A 10884-nucleotide genomic window follows, 5' to 3' on the forward strand; every position below is an offset into this window, starting at 1 on the left:
GAGTGTATAAGTAGGAAAAGGGTTATTATCTGATCTGTGGCCAACTCCTCTAGCCCACTGAATCTTGTTGACCTTTTAGGTTTAGTTTGTACTATTTATCTTGTTCCTGAGTAAGTACAGGAAGATGTTTCACGAATATTCTCAGAGCCTCATAAAGGAACCTCTGGCTTCTTCATGTGCATCACAACCTCCAAGGTATAAACATATCGAGTAGATAAGGATATCTCCCTAGTCAAATTGAGGGCTGAAATCAATAAAGTAGGAACTAGGAAAACGTTACAAAGACTCAATGAAACAAAGAGTTGGTTCTTCAAGGAAATCAACAGGATAGACAAACCTCTAACCAAACTAACCAAAAGGCAGAGAAAGGGCCATGGAAAATTAAGAGAGGGTTCAGCAGGTGAGATGATTGCCACCAAGCTTGATGACCTTGAGAATAATCCCTGAAGCCCAGTGGTGGAGGGATCACTTCTTTTAAATTGTCCTCTGACCTCCTTATGCATGCTGTAGGACACACATATCACACATACATACACATTAAAGAAATAAATAATTTTGGAGTGAAAAGAAAACATTCCTATTTTACACAGGTAAATGGGTTTTGCAGACACTTCATAAAACATTCAGTGGATCGCAAACTATTTTTCTTAGACATCTTATTCCAAACAAGGAAGAACATAAGTTGGGTGAGGATGTGGACATACTGGGCCCCTGTGTTCTACTGGTGAGGATTCAAATATTATTTGAATATAATATTTGAGTTGGAGACAGGACAGCAGTTCCTTGAACAATTAACACAATGGCCTATGATTTGTCAACTCTAGCTTTCTAACTTAAAGAGTAAAGTCCAGGGCTCAAATACATGTGCTTGCACACTCAACCGCATGGCTCACAGCAGCCAAACATGAGAGCAAACCACATGTCCAGTTACAGATGAATGGGAAGCAACACAGCAAATACACACAATGGACCATTATTCTGCCTTGCAGAGCCCAAGAAATCCCCACACATGACACACTTTGATGGACCCTGAGGACATTCCATCAATGGAAACAAGGCAGCCCAAACAAGCAAGAACAGAAACAAAACAACACCAAAATACATATACTTGTGTGACTCTAATTCAGGATTCCCCCTTTTGTCATATTCAATGACAGAAAGTAGAATGGTTGATGACTGGAATTGGGAGTGGGTAGTATGGGGATTCTTCTTTCAGATCTATGGGGTTCCATCGAGAACATGAAGAAATACACCTAAAGTGTGGTGATGGTTGCATAATATGAAGCTACTCCATATGCTAAAACTGGTAAATGTGAAATGTATGGTGTGTATGGATTCATACTATCTACACAGAAACATATGTGAAAAAGTGAGTTCCTCTACTCAGCCTTCAATGTACCAACACATTCTATCACATGGTAAAGTGTTTATTCTTGTCATGAATTACAATTACTAATGGATTTACATAAGTTTGAACAAAGTAACAGCATTTTATTATTTGCTTACCTTCTCTGGACGTCAATACAATCATGTTCTAGGAAATGGAAAGTGGTACCCACAAATACGGCCACTATGACTGCAATAATTGCCTTTCAAAGCAATACAGGGGAAAAAAGAAAAAATTCCATTAGAAATAGAAATTATCTTATGTATTGTCCATTATTTTAAGATACACGATTTCCTAGTCGGATCTCTCCATTAAGATAAACACTATATTTTGGCCAGAATCCCTGGAAGAATATAAACCACACATGTCAATAGATGGCTTGGATGTTAGAATGAAATTTAGGGTCTCTGCAATCTGAGTGTCTGACAGAACAGACTTCTTCCAGTGCTCCACTAGGAAGGGCCAGCAAAGGGCACAGGTCAGGTACTGAAACACAGATGACACATGGGGAAGAGAACACAGGAACCTGGGTGGTTAGGGGTCACACCAAAGTAAGTGACAAAAAGTGTTCACCTAAACTGAGATCTAAACTCTGGTGCCAGCGAGCATGGGCAGCTTTCTACTTCAAGTGCCTCAAAAGCAGATGCACAGGCTCCCTTAGAGCTGTCCAATGGCCCTGTTTCCACATCTCACAATTTCAACTACAGATCAACCCTCCTTTCCCTCTCCAGTCATCTCCAACCCTTCTCTACTTAACTTTCTCCAAGTCCATTCTCTCATCTGACATGCTACAATTTCATCTATTTATCCAGTTACCATCCATCCATCCACAGCAAAAGTTGCATCAGAAAAAAATCCTTGTCCTCCTTTACTCAGCCCTGGACATGTAGGATGCACAGATGAATTAAAGTAGATAGATGTGAGGAACTCCAAGGTGTGCTGAAATATCGTTTGTACTCTCTGAATTAAATTTCCAACCTGGATTAGTCATTATAGTTCCTCTAAATAAAATCTATCACTAAAAACATTTTCTGAAAGTAAAATGTAAATCGAGTTCTGCTTGCTTTATTGAATATTTCTATATGCCAAGTGGAGTGGAGAGAAGTGAGTAGAAGACGAGTGTGACCCTGAAGTACACTCACTCAGAATCAAATTGCTCCCACTTGTGTTTTTCACAGTGTAATTAAAATAACTCATCAGATTACCTGAGTCACAGTGACCCAAGAAAAACACTGGATGTTTTTGAATGAACGACAGATAATCCACCAGAGCTGATGCCAGAAAGGGGTGACACACGTGATCTCCTCCAAGACTGAGCTCCTTCCTGCCTTCTGTACCCCCAAGAGTGGATCTAGTTGAGTTTTCATTTCGATGTATAAGGAGGACTGGGCAAACATATTGGCTAATTTTTCTGTGACTTGGTGCTTTTTCTCAGAAAGCTGTTTATGTTTGTCGGCTTTAGGATAAAAGTTGATAAAGACAAGAAACAGACAATAATTTAACTGATTTTTCTGAGACACTTTTCATGAAAAACACATAAATTATGTACCAGTTTTTCTCTGAGACAGTCTCATGTGCCTTAGAGTGGCCTCAAAGTTACTATGAAGCCAAGGGTGACCTTAAGCTTTTTCTGACTCAAGTGCTGTGATTGCAGGCATGCAACTTCACACCTGAGTATACGGTACTAGGAACCAGACTCAAGGCTTTGTGTGTGCTAGGCAAGCATCCCACCAGCCAAGTCCACTGTACTTGAGCATAATAAAATTACTCCTGTGTAATTCTTCTACAGATTAGAAAAGTGTCCCTAACTGACCTGACTACTGTCATTATCCCATGGACACAGCTAACTGAATGGCCTTTTCCCATGCCAAATTCTTAACAAAGTCCTTCTCCCTGTTGGATCTATACTTCTTTACATAAAGGTCTGGTCCCTGCTTTCTGCTTCAGGTGAATGTATATGCAAATATATAAGCAATGGTATAAACCTCCAAGTATCTTGTTTTTAAGATGTTATAAACAAAGCCAGGTATGGTGACATAGGCCTGTAATACCTACACCTAAGAGGTGAGGTAGAAAGAGAACACATTCAAGGTGATTTTGGCTACATGAGCAAACCCTATCTAAAACAATAATAAGAATAATATGACAAACAATAAGTACATTTACTTTTTCACAGAAATTTACCTTGTGAAAATATCATATAAATGTTCTTTTGTAAATTAATTAAAAAATACCTAGCACTGACTGCAACGGCTATTAACTAACTCATTTAGGACAGTTAGTTAACATAAAAAGCTCTATTGTAATTAACCACACTGTGGTGTTTTAATGAAATTCATTAGGCATAAAATCTGTGACTCTAGAAGACTCACATACCTTCATGGTTATCTTCCTCTGTGTCTAATTTAGCAGAGGAACTTCCATTAATGACATCCAGGAAGAAGTCTGCAGGGTTGTTGTGGGAATCATAGTTGTAACCTACAAAGAAGGTAGGCCATGAACACAAACTTAAGGACCCTCTTTCAGAGAGTGGAAAAAGGGAGGGAAGACAGAATCTAAGAACTTCTTCCTCCTCTTTTCCCTAACCCCACTAATTTATCCATCCTGTTATATATACACTCATACTATTTCAGCACTCTCTGTTTTCCAGCCTATTGTATACATGTAAGTGTTTATGTTGGTGATATATATATATATATATATATATTATATATATATATATATATTACATAAACATAACATAATGTAGAGATAGACTAGACACAGACATAGATTAGAGCAGACATAAAAATAGACTAGACATAGATATGGTCATAGACATAGACTAAATATGGACCTAGACTATGCTAGACATAGACTAGAATAGACCTAGACTAGACATCAGCATAACCTAGTCATGGATATAGACATAACTTACACGTAAACATATATATAGACTAGACATGGACATGGAAATATACATAGATATAGTCATAGACATAGAATATACATAGATATGAATCTTCCAATGAAATAATCATTTGAACCCAGACTAAATTTTTATTGGACTCCATAGACTTACAAATGTTCACATATTTTTAAAAGACAAATATTAATCAAAAACAGAGTGATGGACAGCAAGTATTTAACCCTATATTAAGAGTCAAGAGAATCATCCATAATTATATCCATATTTTGCTAAGATAAAACTGATGGCATGAACTGTTAAAAAATATTTCATCATCCAATCTTATGGGGGATGGGATAGGGTGGTTTGTGGGGGCATGGGAGGAAGAGGGAACTGGGGTAGATATGTAAAATAAGATCATTTCTAATTTAAATAAAATTCATAAAAAAATAAGTTTCCAGGTGCTGAATGCTCCAGGCTCATGAACTCTATTTCCAGCAGTGAGGAAACCCAGACTTCCAGGTGGAAACTGTCTGACAGGAGCAAAAAACAACTCTTTTCACTTAAAATTACTCTCTTGTTCTTTTTCTATAAAAAAATATTTCATCATCCTATCTTACTCTGAACAAACCAGGCAGACTAACAACATGAGTCACAAAAGCCAGACTTGAACCTCTATAGCCTCCAACATTGCCTAAACCTGAAATGCAAAGTTACTACTAAATAAAGTAAGGTCTCCACAGCTCCTCAGTCAGATCAAGCTAAGAGAAAACTAAAAACTACCATCTGCTACGTGAACAAGAACATGATGACACTGGGCCTTTCCAAAGATCTTCCATGAGGGATAACTGCACCTGGTCCCCACATGTTAATCAAGAGGGTCACCAAAATTGGGAAGAAGAACAGTAAAAATATTGTAGGAATACTGTAGGAATGATACAGGACAGGAGAAAGAAGAGAGACCTGAACAACAAGCCCATGCCTCACAACTAACAGAATCCTGTCACCCCATTAACCAAGGGTCTTTAAAATGGAGAAACCCACACACAGCATGTCTGCATGAGGGTCAAGCTGCATTCCCTAGAGCCCCTGTCCTCCTCCCAGATCCCAAGAATGAAGGAGCTCTCACAGCAAAAGTCAGCCATACCTGCAGATGTGAAGTACTCCAAGGCCTCCTGTGCAGGGCCATGAAACATGACTTTTCCTGAGGTCACTAAGGTGAGACTATCAAAACATCTGAAGATGGAGTACGGGGGCTGATTAATGGAGAAGATAATTGTCCATCCTCTCATAGACATCCTAAGTTTAAAGAGGGAAAAATCATGTCACTGCACAGAGGAACCTTGACATTCTCAACAAAATGTTTTATTCCTGAAGCTATATTCTTTGTTCCCATTTCATCTTGAATTTCCCTTAGAAACACCTCATCTCACTTGTATTATGCACCTGATAGGAAACCAAGCTAAAGCTTTTATTTAAAAGACTAGGAGTTATAACATGTGGAATGTCAGTAGTCCATGGTCCACTTGGGTGTTACTGACAATGAAAATCTCTGAGTCTTCTAGACACAAAGTGGGAATATGTGGAAGTCAGTGCAAGAAGTCCATATCATGAACAGGCAGCCCAGATCATGGACAGGTTCACTCACACCTCAGAACCAATGACAGAACAAATATTACAACTATGACTATATGCACAATTCCCTCTAATAATTTTTCCTCATCAGGAAGTAGTTTTCACTGTTCTGACAATGTGATTCACATTCCTAACACTGCTCTCCCTGCTGAACACTTCAACAATATCCTCATTTCAATCTTCACGGTATCAGCATAAAGTGATTCTAATATAATTTCTCCTTTCTGTTGATAAAGCTTAAAATGTCAAACAAAAGACCAATGGGTCACATTTTGGGGCAAGCCTGGGACTTGATCATTGGTTAACTCCGTGATAGGAAGAAATAAGCTCAACTACCATTTCAGGATGTCATATCTTCTGTTAGGAGACTCAACAACCAAAAACTGTTTAAAACTACTGTGAAAACACTTTCTTCAAAGATGTGTATGGTGGCATATGTGTAATATCAGCACTTGGAAGGATCAGGAGTTCAAGGACCACCTAGGTTACATGAGACCCTGTTTCAAAAAGACAAAAGAAAGTATGAATGAAAGAAAGGGGGAAGGAGGGAAAGAAGGATGGAGAAAAGAAGGATGGAAGAAAGAAGGAAGGAAGGAAAGAAGGATGGAAGAAGGAAGGAAGGAGAGGAGGAAGGAAGAAAGAAGAAAGGACAGAAGGAAAGAAGGGGAGAAGTGAAAGGACAACATAGAGGGAGAAAGCTGGACATGGTAATGCACACCCTGAATTCCACCAGGACAACTACTTGTTAGAGAGAAGACAAGGGCAGAGTAATGGCATAATATCTGACTTTTTCCCCGCCAGACTATTAATAAATCACAAAAAGAAAAACTGCAATTTCATATCATGTAACAGAGCAATCACAGATTGATTAGGTGATCAAGATTCAAGCAAGGGAAACAAGATGGCTCAGTGGGTATAGGAACTTGATGTCAAGTCTCAAGACCTGAGTTCAGTCCCCAGAACCAACATGGTGGAAGAAGAAAGTCAACTCCTTAAGTTGTCCTCTGACCTCCACATGCACGCTACACACAATAAATAAATAAATAAATAAATAAATAAATAAATAAATATTAAAAAGTATCCCATCACTTGCATGCACTTCCAGTATTGTTGGAGACCAAGGAGAGCACAGCATATCAGGGCCTGAGTCTGCTCGCAGAACACTGAGAGAAACCTCACTTAGGATGACTCCATGCAATGTCATTAAGACATAGAGAAGCATTCCATCTGGAAAATGAACAAGAACTTGTTCAAGAACAAGGGGACAGGCAGAGAAAGTGATGAGACCTGAGGAGTCTACAGACAAGAAGGTGGCAAGTTCTCTGTTGTTGACTTCCTCACTGGGAAGATATAATGAATGAATGATCTTGGATTTTGGGGATACAGGCAGGAGTGTTTAGGGTGATGGACCATGATATTAGAACACAATAAAGAACAGGGGGAAGGAAGGAAATACAGAGAGCACAGTAAGTTCTACCACCAGGAGCATAGGTCATGGGAATGGGCCAGCACTTATATGGTTCTTGGGGTTCCTCATTCAGTGTAGAACTCTATTAATTTCTAAAACATGCAAAATCTAACCCTTACACTTTTTCTATAAATATTTCAGCCACAGACTTATTTCTTTAAAAAAGGAAATAACATTTCTTTTACTCATTCTTATGTTGGCTCAAGACCCAGACCTTAGGAATCATTCCCTCAGTCATCACACCTAGGACTAATCCCAGAGATGATCCTATTTTTTCAAAACTACCCATAATCCACCATTCCTAGCAAAGGAACCCCCACACCTCAGGCTCTTGCTGACATCTTTGTGTCCCATGGTGCAACTGGACATCTTTCTCCATGAGACACTGATCTGATCTAAACTCAGAGGGCTTCCCACATTCCCACCATGGAAAATCTTAATCTTTACAGTGGCCCAGGTGGTCTAGGCAAACTACACCAAACGCACCCAACCCCACTCACTACAATTGTGACTGTGGAGGGCTTAATTGTGTCCTTCCAAAGACTCATTTGTGGAAGATCTCACATCTAAGAACTTAGAATGTGGCTGTAATGGAGACAGAGTTTTTAAAAAGGTAACTAAATTTAAATGAGATTACAAGTGTGTCCTAATGTAACTGGTGTCCATTTAAGAGATCAGGGCATAGGCACATGAAGACTGAGAGGACACCATCCACAATCAGTGACCCAGGCTGCAGCAGACACAGCCTGTAGATACCTTAATGTCTGACTTCCCAATCCAGAACTGTAAGAAACATAAATTCTATCAAGTTATGCAGTCTGTGCTAGCCCTGCTAGTCAGTCAGTAGAGCATGAGACTCTTAATCTCAGGGTTGTGGATTCATGCCCCACATTTGGCACCACATGTAATCAGAGTGGGGGCCTTTCTTCCCAGACCACTTATCCCAAATAATCACACAGAAGCTTATATTAACTAGCTTACACTTGAATTAGCCCGTAATTCTTATCTATGTTTAGCCATGTGGTTAGTGGCTTGTTACCTCATTTTTTTTTTTTTTACATGTTTTGCTTCTTTGGTGGCTGGATGGTTTCTCCTGACTCCGCCCTTCAACTTCCCAGAATTCTCCTAGTCTGGCTCTCATGTTCAATCTCTTCCTGCCTAGTTATCAGCCAATCAGATTTTTATTATCAAATGAGATGAATATATATATATTTGTAGTGTACAAAAAGATTGTTCCAGAGCAGCAGTATATTTAGCAGTCTACTAGTAACCTTCCTTCCCCTCAGGCCACTGTGCTCCAGTCCACCCTGTCTCTCTAATGTTCCAGACACATTAAACATGCTTATCCTGAGAACAAATGAGTTTTCCTCACCTCCCTCACTCTGTTCAGCTCTCACCCACTCACCCCCAGCTCACTTGTCACATGCTTGAGGGTTATGGAGACACACTATTTAAACCAGTGTTCCACCTTCACCACAGCCATCCATCTCTCCCTATGCTCTTGTCTCATGGTTCTTAATGTGTATTCCTTGTTAATGGAAGTTCCCTCTAATAAATGAGGAAGAAAATCCGTTGCTTACTTCTGAATCTCCTGCACCAAAATGCACACAAGTGACCAGGTATTTAGTGAATAAAAGTAATGTTCTTTCAGCACTTACCTTCTTAGGATCAAGAAGACATCAGTAGTAGTTCTCAAGTCTAAATCAGTGGTGGGATCATCCAGGAACAAAATGGGATGCCCGGTGACCAGCTCCATTGCTATACTGGTCCTCTTCCTGAGCTCAATAGATCTAGGCTAAAGCACCAGCAACCATCATTATCAACAAGGATAACTACAGTCATCACCATTTGGTGAACTAGCCGGTCCCAGAAATAAAAGGTTTTGTTATATCATTATCCTGATGAGCAGAGTAAGGAGGATGTACCTCTTTTCCAAGTGAGTAAAAAGAGGCTCAGGTCAGAGTTGACATGAAGCCCATGTTAATGACAGTTGCTGTTTGCTCTTTATCAAGTCACATATTTGAGGGCAATAAGTTATCAAAGTCCCAGACTGGCAGAGTGGAATCTCTGTCTAAGGAATGAGGAAGATGGGACAGAAGAAGATGAAGTTATTTCTAGCAAATTGGTGGCCATTTAATACCCTTTCAACACACACGCGCACACACACACACACACACACACACACACACACACACACACACACACACACACACACACACACACACCCCACAGGCACTCTCCATAATACACAGATACATACACTATACAACATACACACAACACACAGACACACAGGCACACACATGCACACACTGCTTGTTATCAAAAATTCCACATTGTCTTATGAAGGAGGAATGCAGCCAGTCTCCCTGACTGGGCCATGGCCACCTGGGCCCCCATGCACATGTGCTATAATAACTTCCCCAATGGGGAAAGGACAACTCATCTCTAAAGGCATATAAGGGCCAATGGGACACAAGGAATGGGTATATAGGCAGGCCCAATTTCCTCAATAAATGAGTCTGCTTCTGTCACTCCCCTCATTCCCAGAGTCTGTGTTGTAGACTCTGTACATTCTTATCCCCCTTCCAAAAGGGTTGTACTTATAGGGCCACATCAGATGTCCTTATTTCTATGAATGAAATGTAATTTAGCCCAGGAGGCTCTTATTAGCAAGTGTATTATTGTGCTGGCCACACAACAGTCAAACTTTTACAGTAATCACATATTCCCTCTACATTTCTTAAATGAAAGAGAGGTTTAAGTAGTAAAAAGTGCCTCCACCCAAGCCTGAAGCCTGAGTTCAATCCCTGGAACTCCCATAAAACAGCTACATGCAGTGGCAGGAATCTAATTCCATCAAGACGTGATTACAGTGAGATGGGAGGGGGATCAGGAGCATCAGACTTGTGTGCCATCAGCAGAACAAGACAGGCCCTCCCTTAAAAACAGGGTGGGAGGAAAGAATGAACCCTTAACAAAGTCCCTGAGTGTGCTATGACATTTAGCCTGAACTGGCCATCTCTTATAATCAGATTGGTGACTACCCCTTGGAATAGGAGAACCTTCATTCAGCAACTGATGGAAACAGGTGCAGAGATCCACAGGGCCAAGCCTGGGGAATCCTCTCCTGTTGAAGAGAGGGAGGAAGGATTATATGAGCCACAGGGTTCAGGGTTATCACAAGAGAAGCCAGAGAAGCAACTGGCCTGCTCATGGGAGCTCACAGACTATGGACCAATGGCTAGGGAGCCTGCATGGGATCAGCCAAGGTCCTCTGCACATGTGTGATGGTTGTGTTGCTTGGTATACTTGTGAGAATCTTGACAGTGGAAAGTAGGCCTATCCCTAATACTTCGGCTGGCTTTTGAGAACCTGTTCCTAATGCTAGTTTGCTAAAGCCCAGCCTTAATACAAGAGGAAGTTAGTCCTACTTCAACTTGATATGTCATCCTTTGTTGACATTCATGGCATATTTGCCCTTTTTAGAACAGAAGACGGGGGTGG

The 10884-nt window shown here is 40.3% G+C and overlaps 1 protein-coding gene across 1 annotated transcript in view; it reads right to left on the minus strand.

The window, feature by feature from the left end:
* Window positions 1–10884, minus strand: part of LOC100769836 (ATP-binding cassette sub-family G member 3-like) — a 37852-nt gene that overhangs the window by 22749 nt on the left and 4219 nt on the right. The window contains exons 5-9 of the mRNA XM_035453060.1: window positions 9036–9172; window positions 5422–5573; window positions 3764–3865; window positions 2593–2843; window positions 1507–1589 (exon numbers count right to left, since the gene is read on the minus strand). Of these exons, the coding sequence (XP_035308951.1) occupies window positions 1507–1589; window positions 2593–2843; window positions 3764–3865; window positions 5422–5573; window positions 9036–9172 (725 nt within the window). The remainder of the gene's footprint in view (window positions 1–1506; window positions 1590–2592; window positions 2844–3763; window positions 3866–5421; window positions 5574–9035; window positions 9173–10884) is intronic.

The sequence above is a fragment of the Cricetulus griseus genome, assembly GCF_003668045.3.
Source record: "Cricetulus griseus strain 17A/GY chromosome 1 unlocalized genomic scaffold, alternate assembly CriGri-PICRH-1.0 chr1_1, whole genome shotgun sequence".
NCBI lineage: Eukaryota > Metazoa > Chordata > Mammalia > Rodentia > Cricetidae > Cricetulus > Cricetulus griseus.